We start from the raw sequence: 17549 nt of genomic DNA on the forward strand, positions 1-17549 counted from the left end.
AGAGCCAGAATTTTCATCTGTGTGTGATCTTACCAGTTTGGCTTGCTGTGCATTGACGGGGTCGCTGAACTGCAGAAGAGCCTGAAACTGGTTGTTCTTGGTGAAGGTTATAATCTTCATTACTGTCCCAAACTTACTGAAGATCTGGAAGAATCAAAGAACGCAAAGAATAACAGAAACATGTCCAGTCATGAGTTTAACGAATGTCATTTTCAACATTCTAGTTTAAAGCTAATCAGACACACTTTTCATTATCACAGTTAGAGGTCAGCTAATATGAGCTTTCCAAAGCCTCATGCAAAGAGGGTGGCAGTGATAATCAATGTAATGTTAACATCACATCTCTTCTCTCTTTTTTGTTTTTGGCTTTACAGATGCTGTTTTTTGACATCAATGCCATTCATCAAGCTTTAGGAGAAATAAACTACCTGACTATGAGGTTGTGTATACCAGTCTGAATGGTGGATCTAAACAACATGCTCAGGTTTTACCTGTTGTAGAACATCCAACGTCACAGGATAAAACATGTTGTCGATGATAATTCGCAGGACAGGGCTGGGGGGTGGAGCTAAGTCCAAAACTCCCGGGTCAGAGGATGGAGAACTTCCATCCTGAACTGCTGACACTGCCTGCAACACTGCCTGAGCCCTCTGAGTGGAGAGAAACAAGACTACGTCAAAATCTAAATGTAAATTGCTGAAGGACTTTTAATTTGAAACAGGAAGTGGCAGCATACACTCAGTAACAGACTTATCCCGTGACTTTCTTTTACAGCACTGGCCGCATTTTTAGTCCAGTCAAAACTCCATGTAAATACATGTTAAAATGAGGAACAGCACACTTAGACCAAGTCACACAGCAGAAAAGAGCAGCTTCCTCTGGAGCTGCACCCACTAATCATTTAACACAACCCTCCGCTCTTCAGCTCCAGTCTGGGATCTATATCCCAGCATGACTAGCAGAATTCGGGCAGCCACCAGCCACTGTCGGAGCAAAGATCTGATGATTAAGATAGTTTGTAAAATGTCCTATTACCAAAACTAGACTGCCCGCTGCACAGTTGTTTGCCTCCGCACTGTGAAAAAACACGGATGCTTCACACACATCTTCCCCTGGAAGATCTCTACAGTCAGCACAGTTTCAAGGTGGACAACCCAAGATTAGTGTCACCAATTCAGCCTCCGACCAAATGTCTCCCCTTCTGTTCCTGAGTTATGTCACTGAGTGATAGCCAGAAAAGTGATTTTGCTGAACATACAATGTCGCAGTTGACCTTTGAGCTCTTGGATATAATGTCAGGCCTTTATTATTGTATCATACAAGACATTTGTGTGAAATTTGAGCATATAAATGAGTCAAGGCAAAACAAACGCTTTACAAAGTCACGATAACCTTGACCTTTGACCACCTCATTCTGACCATTTCAGTTTTGAGTGTAAAACATATGGACGTGTATACCTGATTGAGAGCCGAGTCTGTTTTCAGCTCCTTATGATTGGAGTACTGGATGAAGACGGGAGTGTTTCTGACCTAAATGGAGTAAGATTCACATATATATTAAAAGAAAAAGTCAGTAAGTCACACTTACAATTGAAATTATTGTTAATGTGTAACTGGAATGGACACTTATGTATTTCAGACCTGTGGTGTGACAGCTGTGTAGTAGTTCACCATAGTAATGGCTGCTTCTTCTGTACCCAACTCCAGAAACGCCTGGAGGAAAAAAGTGATATTAAGGTTCAGCAGAACAACAAATCTTTTCCTGTTTAGAAAAGGACAATACCCTTGAATTGAGTGTGATGTTCAAAATCAGTTCAATTCAGTGTATGGGGTGAACTTGTGGAATGGGCTGGGTGATGGGCTGAAACGAAGCATGAATATAAATCAATTTTAAAAACTATACAAAAAAGATATTTTTGGCAGGTATATAGATGAGGAAAGGTTGTTTTCGGGGTATTTAATTTGTAACAGTGGGGGATATTTCCATTGTAAATAAACCTGGGATAGTTATTCATTTAAACTGGTGGTAGGTAAACTAGGGATGGTTGTCTATACACTAGTTGAAAATAAATTTACAAATTTGTTGACATAATATATATGTGTTACAAGATAGAAAGTGAGAAAGGGGTAGGGATATGCAAGTTTTACTTCTACCTTCTCCTTTCCGGACACTGTACTTTTGTTTTGTTTTGTTTATTTGTTTTTGAAAATAAAGAATTCATTCATTTATTATTACAGGACTGTTCGTGTTTCATCTTCATCTCAAAGTACGGACTGGTGGACTTCTGTCAAAGTTCACCTGGTTTTTCCCCTTGAGCATCAGTATGTTGGTGACCTTCCCAAAGGGCAGCCCCAGGGCGATGACTTCTGTCTCTGACACTTCATTGGGAAGTTTCCTGATGTGAAGAACTCTGGAGGGAGGGGATTCATCCAGACGCTGTTTCTTACTGTCACTGCCGTTTGCTGAGCATGAAAGTAATTTAAATAAATCATTGCAGGACATCACAATTCAAAATTTTAAAAAGAATGAAGTCAGATGAACGCACATGTGTAAAATGAATGATGACTAAGTTCCATTAAGCTGCTCCTTTGGTATTGTGCGTTCTGGCTCACTGACACGCTGACAACATTTCCATGTACAAATTATTGACTTTTTTGCCTTGATACTGAAAAGGAAAAAACAATATTCCTACTAAGCTGTTCACCACTTCCCCATATACCTAAGTTTACCAGTTTAATCAAAGTTAAGATTTACTTTACCGGTCATAGAGTTGGGGCTGCTACTGTACATGTTGAGCTCATCTGAGCCTCTCTGGAACAAGAACAAAAAAAAGGGAAAGAAATTAAGCTTTCATTTACATCCCGACTTTTGACACATACCAAATATATTACTAGCAGCAGAGTGACAAAATACTTCTAAAATATACCAAGCATTACACCTGGAACACACTACCTGCTTAAGCACTGCGGAACCTGTTAGGGTTTTTTTGGCGCCTATATCAACAGCAACAACGCTAACTGTGTGTGCGCCGCAAGTGTGCAGCAGTCTGGCAAGGTTGTCGTCACAAGCTGTTCACACGTGGAGTGTGTTCCAGGTGTTACACTGCATAATTTCTATCTGCCTTACTAAAAGTCAATGCATACCACTGTATCTAACTGCAAAGGACAAAATCACAATCTTCACCTCCAGCATTATGAAACGAATACACCGACCCATAAAGTTGAACACAAATGTTTTCAGTCTGTTACATAGTAACACCACAGCCAACAGTAAAGAGGGATTAATTCTATTCTAGATTAAATGTAAAATAAACACACCCAGCCCATCTACAAAGTCACATAGCATCATAAAAGCAAGTATGTTTAGGTGAAGATAATAAAAGTCAGCTTGCCTTCACACCAACAGCAACATCACTGTCAATGGCCAGAATGCAGGTAGATGGAAAAGGAGAAAGACAAGCAAATAATGTTAGATGAAATTCTCAAAGAAAAGCAATTCTTCAATTCAAAAAGGAAAGGGAAAGTGGTGCTGTTGAAACATGTGGCAAATCACTTCAAGTGTGTCACAGATGAACAACATTTTGAAGAAAAATCATGCAGTATAGAGGTTTAAATGTTTTTTTTCCCTCTTCCTGGTTCTTAATGTGTGGAGAAATGCATAGTCATTTTTTAATTAAGCACAAATGGGAGCTATACATGCTGAGATCATCACCAGCACATACACGTTTGCTCTCCCCGCACGTGTTTGTTATCGCTTGTGCTCGCTCTCTCGCTGCACTCGTTGTCTGGAAACAAAATGAGACGGCAAAGTCTCAAAACAACCAGAGAGGCAGTGCGTCATGGCTCTCTGTTTCCAACCTGAGCTGAAACTTCTGTTTGGACTTTGGTGGGACGGGCAGAGCATGAGGAAAGCTTGAACTTGATTTACAAAATAAAAGACAAAACAAAAGCAACAATGTTTGACTTGCACATAATTGTTTTATCTCTATTATCTTGTTTTGAAAATTGAGGGGAGCCAAAATCAAAATCGAAACTGAAATTCGATTAATCAACCAGCCCTAAACAAGATTTTAAATATATGATTATATATACAGTTTTGGGGCATTTTGCCCCATTTGTTTTCTTTATACAAACATTTTTTTTTTTTTTTTGCTTTTTAATTTATTTTATATAAGTAAGTTTACTGTTACTTTGTATGTATGTTTGCATTGACATATGTTTAACCTGTTGAAATGTAAACAAATATATTTGATTTTTTTTTCAAAAACATAGGGAGAGGCAATGACCAACCAAACAAGACATGTCCTAAAAATAGCAACAAATTTCTTAATTCCTCCTCTGAAAATAACCAAAAAAGTAAAGCAAAAAAATAAAAATATACAAAAACAACCAAGAAAATTATCCAAAAAAGTGCTGAAAATAATATATATATATATGTAGAACTTGCTGTAGAGGGTTTAAATATATAACTATAAATATAGTTTTGTGGACATTTTCCCATTTGTTTTATTACCACCTTCCCCTTTTCAAAAACTATTTTTCTGCTTTTTAATTTCTTTTACAATGCTGTCTCCCATTACTTTACATGTATGCTTGCGTCAACTGTACATACAGTACATATAATACAGTTCAGTATGTAGGTATAGTATAGTATGTATTAATGTTTAACCCTTTTTAACCCTAACCCTTTTTTTCCCCAAAAAACATAGGGAGAGGCTATATGTAACTGAAGACATGGCCCAAAAATAACATGAAATCGGTAAAAAAAAAAAAAAAAAAAGTAAAAAAACAAAAAGTTCCACGAAAAACTTTGAAGATAAGCCAAAGAAGAAAAAAAAAAAGAAAAAGAACCCAAAAAGGTGATGAAAATTACAAATATCTATGTATATTTTTCCTGCAACTTAATTTTAAATAGGTTAGGTAATTATCGTATAGTTCGGAAGAGTTTGTTGGAATTATTCCCACTTGGGTTTTTTTTACGCATTGTCTCACAACACCCCCCCGCCCGTATTTAAAAAGCAATTTTTCAGTTTATATATATATATATATATATATATATATATATATATATATATATATATATATATATTATATATATATACATATATATATATTTCAGTAACATAATTTTAAATATATATATATATAATAATTATAAAAATAGTTTTCTGCGCATTTTTAACCATTTTCTAATCATACATTTCCCCTTTTTAAAAACTACTTTTCAGGATTATCTTGTCACCTTTTACTAATTTTACGCAATTTGTGGAATATTTTTTGCCAAGTTGCTCAGTTTTCCACGTTTTAGAAAGAAAACCAAACGATATCCTCAGTTTCCAAGGGGTGAAGTCAGCCGCTCTCATAATGACAGAGCGTTGGACACAATAAGCCGGCGGAGGTCTCATGGAGCAAACACTAGCTCCAGACAAAGGACGAACTGACAGGTGCGCTCACCATGTCGGCTATAACTTGCTTTATTAATATGACCCGGGGCTAGTAACTTGTGAGACTAATGCTGGACGACAACGATTGTCACCAATCATCATACGAACATCCTAGCCACACATTTTACCTTCACCGGCAGCTACATTAATCTAAAGTTAGCTAACGTCAACGGTCGTTTTACGCACGAAGAGAGGATGACATGCTGAACTGGACACTGACTACCTTTTGCTTACTAGCTTGCTACCTCTCATGTTGTCGAAGAAGATCCAGAAGACACACAAAACATACTCTTGAATCATGTTCTACCATATATGTACGTCTTCAAACGAGACAACACTGGAGTACCTAGTGGGGACTTTGTGTTGGCTAGCTAACGTCATGTTCTTCGTAGTACACAGTACCATGTTCGCAGCTCAGCTAAAGGTTAGCATAACTTCAATTGAAGACGGGGAACGGTTCGCTCTGTCTATGCCACATGCACAGCGGTGCAAAATCTACCCTGAAACATTAGCTTCAGTGATATAAAGACATTTACCCGTCCATTGCAGCTCTTTGTCCTCTTCTGTCTGTTGATATTTCAGCACAATTTGATGTCTGATTAGCGTGAGCAAAATGGGCGTTCTTCTTCTTCGTGTATTTTAGTGGCCATTGACAACCAACAGCAACGTTGGGCGCATTAGCGCCACCATCTCCTGAGGAGGGAGCCTGACTCACCCAACCTTCTGATTTATAATAGACCCATGCTCTGTTCCCATAATAACATAAGCTCAAGACTGCTTCCTACCCCCCAAACCCTACTTCCCTATAATGCAGCCATGCTCCCCATGGACTAGAATGTCCTCATCCTAAATACCATGCCATAAAAAATACTGTGTAAAAATATTATTTTCCTTTTTTTGTGTTTCAATCTCTTAATCTTGCAACCAATTTCCATCCAAATCCTGAGTAAAAAAAAAAAAACAGTTGTATTGGGGTCTGTGTTGACATATTATATTATCTTATTATTTATATATAAAGATAACATATAAAGACAGACCCCAAGAAAAAAAAATGAATGAATAAATATGCACAGGAAAAAAAAAATCAGGAGAGTTCATTAATCATTCACAGATCACCATTTTTAAAAATTCATAGGTTGTAAAAAGAGTAATTTCATGTTACAGGATAAGGAAGTAAACGAGAGAACTAGTGAAGAAAGTAAAAAGAAAATAAATGGTCTTTAAGTTATATATCTAATCCATTTCTCTCATCTTTCCTCAAATATATGTATTTGGTTTCCAATTCTCATAGTAATCTTCTCCATTCTCTTTCCATTTTTCATACTATTACTTGTCTTTTTTTCTTTTTTTTTAAAAAAGGGCTAAAAGTTGTGGGTCGATAAATAACAATACAGAGAACTGGAGGGACAGAGTTGATTTTGAACACCATTCCCTCAAAACTTGCTAAATTATTCATAGAAATATGGCTACACTTAAAACAATCTTAGAATATTACAGCAAGTCGTCCTCTGCTTCCACTTGCTCACAAATGTCCATCTTTATACTTGTAAAATGTGTTTGTTTCTGAAGCATAATGGTTGGATTTGTTTTAAAGGTACAGTTTGTGTTTGCAAAAAAACAAAAAGTTTGTTCATCATGTTTTTCATTTGCAAACTACATTGTGTAAATGTGTGCTTAGATCGTTTTCTGTTAAAGCCAGGCTGGGGAAAATGAATGGCTCTGGTTACATTAGCAAGCTAGCCAAAGACATATTTACAAAGACATCACATTGGCCACTGTGTTATTTGTCAGTGGGGCTGTCATATAGGTGAGGGCTAGACGAGCCCTTTAATAATGACAGCAAACAGAGGAGCTGTGGTTTTCTATATAAAAAGCACAATAACGTTAAAATTTCTCAGTTGTTTGAGAAATATAAACATTTGTTTACAGGCTTGTCTAGCCCTCCCCAATATGGGAGCCCACTGACATATTGCTGCAATCATTGACTGTATATAAAGATGGACAATATGACAGCTCCCCCAAAGTGTAGCTTTTCAATCTGGATTGCCCCACTGGTGTCTCACTGCAGTACAGGTCCAAAGGCCCGCCCCTCCATGATAGTGAATGGTGATAGGCCAAACTAAAAACTCACAGTACATGCCAAATACGTTTTTCTCCAAAACAGTTTCTGTCACTGCAGGTAGTTTTCATGGTCATGGTATGAATGTATAATTCGTTTTCAGACGGCTCTTTTTGGTGACTCAGATCATTTGGCTCTGCTCACCAAGAAGAGCCACCTCTTACTGTTCCCAATTAATTTTACCACTTCTGCTTTTTTATTATTCATCCAATTTTGGTAGCAAAGTTTTTAAATCCTTCCAGTGCTACTTTATCCCTTGTCAAATTTCTATTTTTTTTCATGCCCATTATACTATCACAGCGGACCGTCAGCTGGATCCCAAGAACCAACAAAGACCTTTCTAAATGCAGCAACTTTAAGATAAGCCATTGGAGCTGGAATTACCGCAGATAATATGAGGTTTTCGCAGTTTCTGAGCCTCCATTTTGCCCTCCAGTTGATCCTCGTCAAAGGATTTAAAGTGTGATCATTCTAATTACAAGGCCTTAAAAGAGTCCTGTACTGTTTTTTTTTCACGCCCATTATACTATCATGGCGGACCATCAACTTGATCCTCAGATCCACCTACAATTGGATGTGGTAGCCGTTTCTCAGGCTCCCTCTCTGGAATCAAAACCCGATTCCGTTACCAGTGGTCACCGTGGTCGGCACAGAGAGTAAAATCGAAAATTGATAGGGCAGACATTTGAACTCATTTCATGAGCGAGGTTTACATGTTTTGTTGTTTAAACTCATCTGCCCTTTGATTAGACATTTCTGTTTCTTTAGCAAGTTTGTCTTGAACAGAGTCCAGCTTTTCCAGTTCCCATGGGTAATTTTTTCTGATTCTGGCGTTTTGTTTAACTCTGCCATCACCTTCCCGTGCTCAGCATCCTTGTGTTTTAGCAGTTTTTTCTGTTGGTCTTATTTTAAGATACGCTATTGGAGTTGGAATTACTGCAGATAATATGAGGTTTTGCTGTTTTTCAGCCTCCATTTTGCCCTCCAGTTGAACCTCGTTAAAGGATTTAAAGTGTGATCATTCCAGTTACAGGGCCTCGAAAGAGTCCTGTATTGTTATTTTTCGTCACTACCACCCCAAGTCGTAAGCGGGTATTTTGCACACCTGCTGCCTCCCTTGGATGTGGTAGCCGTTTCTCAGGCTCCCTCTCTGGAATCGAACCCTGATTACCCGTTACCAGTGGTCACCGTGGTCGGCAAAGAAACTAACATCCAAAGTTGATAGGGCAGACATTTGAACTATCCTTATGAGCGAGTTTTTCTTGTTTTTGCTGTTTAAGCTCATCTGCCCTTTGATTAGAGATTTCTGTTTCTTTTGCAAGTTATTTTTGAATAGAGTCTAGCCGTTCCAATTCCCATGGGTAATTTTTTTTCTCTGATTCTCGCATTTTATTTAACTCTGCCATCACCTTCCCATGCTCAGAATCCTTTTGTTTTCACAGTTGTTTCTGTTGGTCTAATTTTTTGGTGGTAAGTTTTTAAACCCTTCCAATGTACTTTATCTCTTGTTGTCAACCTCTGTCTGCTCCCAAATGGCTCTTAATTTTACCACTTCTGCTTTTTTAATATTCAGCCAATTTAAAAAAAAAAAAAAAGTAAGATTATTTTTTGAGGCATTTTCCATGTATTTATAGGACTGTGCGAGAGAAACAAGAAAGGTGGGAGAGAGAAGGCGGAATTACATGCAGCAAAGGGCCACAGGCTGGATACGAAGCCGGGCTGCTGCAGAGGCCTTGGGCATATGGGGCGAACACTCTACCCAGTGAGCAAGAGGTCGCCCCAATTCAGCCAAATTTAGCACTGTTTTGACCTATTCGTATGTGTGGTGTGCACGTCACTTAAATTATTTAATGTAATTATCCTAAAGCATATAATTCCCACAACTACAACATGCAGTTGTGATTGTACATCAGCTTATGAACAACAGATTTATGCGGTCTTTTAACCCCTAGGTATTTTTCTGTGTGATTTAACTATGCCGTGTATCTGCTGCACCAGTTTATTTATATCTGTGACTTCAATGGCATGCTTAAGTTTCTTGGTCTCCAGCCTAAGATACTAAGTTCTTCCTCATATTCTCTGTGCATCTGCCCAATGCTTTGTTTTCCAGTTTGAAAGTTGATAGGGCAGACATTCGAACTATCCTTATGAGCGAGTTTTTCTTGTTTTTGCTGTTTAAGCTCATCTGCCCTTTGATTAGAGATTTGTTTCTTTCGCGGTTTGTCTTCAATAGAGTCCAGTTTTTCCAATTCCCATGGGTCATTTTTTTTTTCTGATTCTCGCATTTTATTTAACTCTGCCATCACATTCCCGTGCTCAGCATCCTTGTGTTTTAGCAGTTATTTCTGTTGGTCTAACTTTTGGTGGCAAAGTTTTTAAACCCTTCCAGCACTACTTTATTGTGTTGCAATGACTGCACTCCCAAGGTCAGTTTTTTGTTGTCCCCCCTCAAATTCCCAAACCTTTCCAGTTCTCTCTTCATCTGTTCTCTCATGGATTTTCAATGGAGAATTGATTTTGGACCTCCATCAAGCCTTTTTTGAGGTTAGCAACTGTCAATTGAAAATGTGTTTTTTCAAGATTCCGCTCAGTCTCTTCCTGTGTTACGGTACTTTTGATCTTTTTCTCAGCATTTGAACAAGAATGTTCTGCTCATCTACCTAAGCTTTTAGCTGAGTAATTGTAAGGTTTGTTGCTATGGAGGACCCACAATATGGAGACGAAGATGAAAAAAGGTGTAACAGAGTTCATTACTGTTAATCAAACCAAAAGATGGAACAAACAAAGACTGGCAGCGTCAGCGGAGGCTGGCTGGTTGCTGGCTGGTGTGGCAGACAGAGGCACTCAGATAAGTCAGTCGTCAGGCCGGCAAGTCAATGAGGCACAGGTGAAGCTCATTAGAGACAAGGACTGGGGAGAAATCAAAAATCAGCCAATAGGCGAAGCAACAAAAAATCACTGCATGAGGGCAGGCAAAAACACACAAGGGAGCAAAGAAGAATCTAGTAGCAAGTAAGCTAACACAACACATAGTTTACCAACTGCAATGGAGCGATCTGGCTCCGAAGCAGAGTCTCAACCAGGCATAAGAAGGCTGGAGTGACTGATTGATGACATTCAGGTGTGCCTCATCAGGGGAAGCCAGCCACACCTACCACTGCGCACATACACACAGGAGGGAACATGCAGAGAGGGAAAAAAACCTGGGAGAAACACCAGAAAACAATACCGTACAACAACCATGACAGTGTTCTCATTACATTCTTTTTTTAATTTGGTCTTGGTTAAAATGAGGTCGCTCAGCTTTTGTTTGTGCTCTCTATTTTGGTCCATGAAATTTTCCCCTTCCTTAATGCCCTATTAAGTTCCTCTTGTACTTGTGCCATTTTGCTGGCTGTAAATCAGTGTTTTTTGCTGGTTTCTTTTTGATTGCTGGTGTAAAATAAGAGTTTCTAAATTTTGTTAGAAAGATTAAAAGTTTGCACAATCACAAAACTTAAAATTTTGCAGGGAAACCTGTTATTTTTACAGACTGTTATAGACTGTATAGAGTGGTGAAGTAATGAGTCTTAAAACCCGGAAGTCCGTTAGCCTTGTAGCACTTATGGTTCCCTTGTCCAAAGTCATTAGGTTTTTTTAATGGGTTTTTTGGTAAAATGCACTAAATAAGGTCTGTGGTTAACACAGGTTTAACATATTTAATTAACATATATATCAGAAAAACTGCCTCTAAGCGCAACAGCTCTCTGTATAGAGCTTCACAGATTTCCCCGATAAGCACCTTCATTCCAATAAGATAATAAAGGCCCCATGTGGTGTACTGCCTTTTTGAATGCTGTATCACTGGGCACGCTCTGGAAAGCTCACCGCTACTCACTGCGCATCACTGGATCCCCGGACATGTCACCCCCTCCCTTTGCACTATCACACTGTAAATTAAATCACTTGAACTCCGCTTATGTCCGCTTATGCAGTGTCTTGCATTTGGGTCCTGTATTCCTCAGTTGTCCTGTAACACATGAACTTTTCAGAACTCATTTTTAAATAGCCATAATTTAAAACATTAAGTCCTAAAGAAGTAAAATGCGCCATTTTCAGAATATAGAGGCATTTCTCCAGACGTAAAATGAACGTGCATCGGACCCGCACGACTCCACCGCCTGCATGAGTAACTCTCGAGTCCCTGACACAACATAGGCTTCGTGCTGGCTGTAGTAGTGGGTATTTTTGCTGTAATTCATCATTTTTGAATCATAATTCATCATTTTTACCATCTTACAACACATCCATATGCTGTTGGCTGTAAAGCCTGTAATATGGACGTCTTACCGTGTCTGTATCATAGACTGTATATACAACTATGCACTGTATTCAAACAACTGGTTATCAGTGAGCAGCGCGGAGCACTAGTGACAGTTATTAAACGGTATTGAACGTAGTATTTACTTAAAGTTGAGCTGTTTAATAATACACCGGGCAATATTACAAGGCACCACCTTTATTTTATTTTACTGAGGTGGCGACAGCTAACGGAAGCTGAAAGGACTCGAAACCGATGGTGAGTTAGCCTCATTTCTACTTTACAGCTAAAAGTGTTTTTAATGTGTGCACTGTAACACTGTAGCCTGTATGTTGTGTGCTAACGTTAGCTTGTTTCCAAAGCTAAGGCTGGGTAGCATATATTTATTGCAGAGTGGGAAAAAAAAATATCTTCATCAAGTTATCAAACAGTCTTGTCAGTTTGGTTTTATTACTGATATTTATGTAAGCTCTCATGTTATAATATTGTCAACACCACTGATCTCCCACGTAGTTAGGTCTCTGTTAACTGCAGTTTCTGTTATCAACACCTATAGTGGTAAAACCAAATGTTAAGGTTTTTTTGTTTTGCCTAATAGAAACTGTTGTGCATAAGTTTCCAAAGCAAAACAATTTATCCATCTGCTGATTATGTATCTCATACCTAAAATCAGAATCACGATTAATTGAACATTTTTACCTCGATTACAAATAATGATTTTAAACAAACTTAAGGTAAATTTAAATACATTGTGCTGATAATAGGCCAACCTCTCCTGACTGCAGGACTCTGACTTCAATTTCCATACAACTTCTGTGCTATTAATCATCTTACTCGGAAATTAAAAGCTTTTGAGTAGGCCCACTTCTCCTATAGCTGCCAACAGCCTGCCAACATTCCCAGTTAGAGGAAGGGAGAAAATGAGGCCATGTGCTTGTGGCCCCAGGCCCTATATACATTACATCTGCCCCTGGTAATAATAATGAGAGCTCAGCGTGAGCAGCTGGATGAAACACAGAGAGTGTTTCAATCGAAGTAATTCATCCAAAGTCTGATTAAACCTGAAACTAACACAAAGTAGTCTGTAGAAGTCTAAATAAATCACTTTCCACCTCTGAAAATTTGCCTGTTTCAGACACTTGCTGCTACAGATGCTTTGAGGAGAAGCTGCGCTGTTTGTCTGTCTCACTGTGCTGCTGTCGGACCATCAGCTGTTAAATCCGCAATAATGAAATGCTGTGGCTGTCAAATACAGTTTGACAGACTTTTCTACAGTCAAAGTCGATCACTTTTTTACATGATTGTTCAATATTTCTGCCCTCGCTGTATTTTGGTGTGAAATTTTCCTCTGTGTCATGACAGCGTGAGACAGAGCCTAAAAGCGTGAGACACATGGCAGATGCATGGGAGTTGGCAGCCCCGGTAGGGAAAGGGTTACAAGAATTTTTAGATAACCAAAGTACCCAACATTGGCAACATTATGTCGATTAGAGGTTCTGAATGTCAGTTTTGTTTATTTTTCAATAAACTGCCCAGCAACTTATAAAAACTCCTTATAAAATATTGTTCTCATTCTTACATTTTATTACAACTTGTCCACGGGTCTGAATAGGACAAAGTTTTGGTTCAGATCCGGACCATGCTCCGTCAATTGATGATGCCTGTTATATTATAGCTATCTATCTTTACATATATATAGATTAAAGTTTTTTAAATAATCCCCCATCAATGTGAAACTTCAAACCTTAGCATATTCTCCAAGCTCAGTGGCCTTAAATTGCCTTTATTTATTCTGTTATTACAAGACTTCCGGCCCGACTCCAACATGGCAGCAGCATGAAAAGGTAGCTCCCCGACATTAAGATTAAAAAGGCCCTATAAACCGATCAGTTTGTCAAAGTGACGATAAATGCGAGAATGCGGTAGTAGGGGCGATGAGTAAGACCAGAGGAAAAAATCGAAAGTCGAGTAAAAACGCAAATTTGAACATCGAGCAAGATCACGAGCTAGCTAAGCTAACAGGCGAGTCAACTGAATTATCAGGAGAGATTACCGAGCTAGCTGATGAGCTAGCGGAGTCAACAGGTGATAGAGGGACAACCAAGCTAGCAGTGAGACCGAGCCAAGAAAGAGAAGAAACACAACGACCGGCTAAAAGTATGGCAGACCTGGAAACAATACTGCAAGAGATACGTGAGTTTCGACGGGAGAACTCTGAAAACCTGAAAGAAATCAAAGATGATATTAGAAAGACAAACAACAGGATAGATGACGCCGAGAAGCGGATCAAGGAAACAGAGGAGCGCACTCAGAACCTGGAGGAAGCCACGGTGGAGCTCATGGAGCTGCAGAAGCGGGTGGAGATCAGAATGACTGATTTAGATGGGCGCGCAAGGAGGGAGAATGTTCGTATCCACGGGGTGAATATGGCAGCAAGGGCCCTCTGCACCTAGGGAGCAGAGGACATCCCTCAGAGCAGACTGAACATCAGAGTTCAGAGAGGGTCTATAATAGGACCTCATCTAAGGAAGTCTGTGTAGTATCTTGTTTGAAGTTATTAATGTCATACCTTTGTTATATGTTGTTTAAGGTTCGTTACTGTTTTTGTAGCAAATGGGGGAAATGTGAAAGAGAGAATAGGAGAGAAACACAAAACATGAGAACGAAGATCAATGACAACATCTGTAGGCACCAAATACCTGTATGTGTTAAGTGTCATATGGTTTCTGTGTGCTATTAACTGTTGTGAACACGGGGTGTTGCTGTAGTACCAGCCTATGCGCTCACCTACAAAGGTAGGAGAATCCTGTTGACGTCAGGTGTTGAACCCGGAAGGGCAAACGGTTTTTGACCGCTGTGGTGCCGACAGAGATTGCGGTGAAGCTGTGTGTTTGGTCTTCCATAGAGTTAGAGATGGTTATTGTTCACGATCGGTGCAAAGGAAAGCAATAAAAGTATTGCCATGCTGCAACAAGAACTGCCTGTGGATTCTTGAAGAAGCAACACGTCACGGTATCTCAAAAGCAAAGCATGTCGACTAGGTCACGCTGGGGTAAGACACCTCAGTGGCTAGTAATAGGCTAGCTCCTTCAACACCCAAAAACTGCATTAAAGTAGCCTATATAACGTAAATGGTGTGCTCAACCCAACTAAAAGGAGTAAGATAATAAGTAAGATGAAAAAAGAAGGGTTCGGGGTGATATTACTACAGGAGACCCACCTAACAGAAAAGGAACATGCAAAGTTGAAGAGGAATGGTTACAACCAAATATTTTCTGCCTCCTACAAAACAGGACACCGGAGAGGGGTGGCTATTTAAATCTTGGGGAAGAATTCATTTGAAAAAAAATTTCTGTGACGGGGGACAAAGAGGGTAGGTATATCATGGTTAAGGGGAAACTAGAGGGTGAGATGGTAACTTTTCTTAACATCTATGCTCCACCAGGATCAGACTGGAAGTTTTACAGGCAGATGTTGATGACAAAAGAAGCAGAGGGTGTTTTGATTGTTGGAGGGGATCTGAACCAAAGACTCAACTCACAGCTAGACTCCTCAGGAGGTGGAACACAAAAAAGTGCAATTAGTAAAAAAATGAAGGGTCTGATGTCTGAACTGGGAATTGTAGAAGTATGGAGGGATCTGAATCCCACAAGTAAAGATTACACTCACTACTCGTCATCACACAACCTATATTCGAGGATTGATTATTTCCTAATGTATAATAAAGATAGGCATAGGATGGAAAAATGTGATATAGGAGTAATGGACCTATCAGACCACAGCCCTCTCTATTTAACAGTCCGTCTTGCAAGTGAGAAAAAAAAAACAACAATCTGGAGATTAAATTCAAATATATTACAAGGACACATGAAGGAAGAAATGGTGAAGGAACTTCGAACATATATAGAAGATAATGACAATGGCGAGGTTTCCCCCTCTGTACTATGGGATGCATGCAAGGCAGTGATGAGAAGAAGGAAGATAATAGCTAAATCAGCATATTTAAATAAGATGAGACAGTTAAGACTTGACACACTAAAATCAGTTTTTAAAAAGGCTAGAAAGAGAGCACAAAGATAAATTGGAAGAGAACATCAATCAGGTTTTTTTTTTAAAAAAAGGGCAGAGATAAACGAAATTTATATGCAGGAGATCCAAAAAAAACCTACAGTTTATATAAAACAAAGATATTATGAAGTGGGGGGTAGATCAACAAAATTGTTGGCATATAAAACTGAAAAAACAACAGGCAAAAAAATAATATTGGTAGAATAAAGGACCCAGATACAGGATCAACAGTGGACAAAACAGGGGAAATTCAAAAGTGCTTTGAAACTTATTATAAAAATCTATATGCTTAACCAAAAACTAGTAATAAAACTCAGATGGACCAATTTTTAGAGAACTTAAATCTACCAAGAGTAACAGAACAGACTCAGGCCTTAACGACAGAAATTACAGACAAGGAAATAAATAAGGCGATCTCAAACCTGAAGGCTGGCAAGTCCCCGGGTGCAGACGGATACACTGCAGAATGGTACAGATCACTTAAGGTAACATTAATCCCACTTCTGCGGAAGGCATTTAACTGGGTGTTGACAGAGGGAAATTCCTCATTCATGGAGAGAAGTTATTATCTCTGTAATTCCGAAAGACGGAAAGGACCAGCAGGAATGCTCCAGCTATAGACCTATCAGTGTCCTTAATCAAGATTACAGATTGTTTACAGCCATTTTAGCCAGACGTCTAGAAATAATTCTGCCAGAAATAATCCATTTGGACCAGACAGGATTCATAAAACAAAGACAGACGCAGGACAATATCAGGTGCACCCTACATGTAATGCAACGTAATCAAATATCAGAGAGAGACAGTAGTGATGGGATTAGATGCGGAAAAGGCATTTGACTCTGTGAGGTGGGATTTCCTATATAGTGTGCTGGAGCGGTTTCGCTTTCACAAGACATTTATTAAGGTTATACAGGCCCTGTATAATAATCTGACAGCTAGGATCAGGATCAATGGGAGTCTTTCAAAGTCCGTCCCATTAGAACAAGGCTGTCGCCAGCGTTGCTCAGCGAGTCCGCTTCTTTTTGCCATTTTTCTGGAACCCCTGAGCTATTGGATAAAACAAAATAAAAATATAACATGGGGGGAGGGATACAAAAAAAGGTTTATCTGCTGACGACGTGCTAATATATTTATCAAGCCCAAACCGTCCCTTCCCAGCACTTATGAGAACTCTTACAGATTATGGTCACCTGTCGGGTTATAGAATAAATATACAAAAAACTCAGGTTATTACCTTCAACTATAGACCAGGCCAAGCGATTAGGGACAAGTACAAGCTCAATTGGGATTCAAAATCAATAAAATATTTGGGAGTTAATCTACCCCAAGATTTAGGACAATTAAAATCCACCAACTACGATCCGCTACTCAATAGAATTAAATCTGATATCAGCAGATGGAACTTGATACCTTCCATGAGTTTTACACAAAGAGTGGGGGTGAAAAAATTAATGTACTGCCAAGGCTTCTGTACCTGTTCCAGAGTCTACCGATGGAGGTAATGGATATTGAATTCAGGGAATGGGATAAAATGATCTCTAGATACATCTGGTAGGGGTGGAGACCGAGGATTAGGTACAGAACGCTGCAGTTACCTAAGAACAAAGGGGGGCTA

General features: G+C 39.1%; 1 protein-coding gene across 3 annotated transcripts in view; it reads right to left on the reverse strand.

Annotated features, from left to right (window-relative positions):
* LOC121951031 (polypyrimidine tract-binding protein 2-like) overlaps positions 1 to 6076 on the reverse strand; it is a 28917-nt gene extending 22841 nt beyond the window's left edge. For 2 of the 3 annotated variants that reach the window (XM_042497206.1, XM_042497204.1), the window contains exons 1-8: positions 5981 to 6076; positions 3393 to 3414; positions 2761 to 2812; positions 2300 to 2463; positions 1642 to 1713; positions 1459 to 1530; positions 492 to 650; positions 34 to 144 (exon numbers count right to left, since the gene is read on the reverse strand). In XM_042497206.1, coding sequence (XP_042353140.1) covers positions 34 to 144; positions 492 to 650; positions 1459 to 1530; positions 1642 to 1713; positions 2300 to 2463; positions 2761 to 2812; positions 3393 to 3414; positions 5981 to 5988 — 660 coding nt within the window. In that variant the 5' untranslated portion in view covers positions 5989 to 6076. The remainder of the gene's footprint in view (positions 1 to 33; positions 145 to 491; positions 651 to 1458; positions 1531 to 1641; positions 1714 to 2299; positions 2464 to 2760; positions 2813 to 3392; positions 3415 to 5980) is intronic. The other variant, XM_042497205.1, reaches the window with a different exon arrangement.
* Between the last annotated feature and the right edge of the window lie 11473 nt (positions 6077 to 17549).

Source organism: Plectropomus leopardus, chromosome 12 (genome assembly GCF_008729295.1).
Source record: "Plectropomus leopardus isolate mb chromosome 12, YSFRI_Pleo_2.0, whole genome shotgun sequence".
Taxonomy (NCBI): Eukaryota; Metazoa; Chordata; class Actinopteri; order Perciformes; family Serranidae; genus Plectropomus; species Plectropomus leopardus.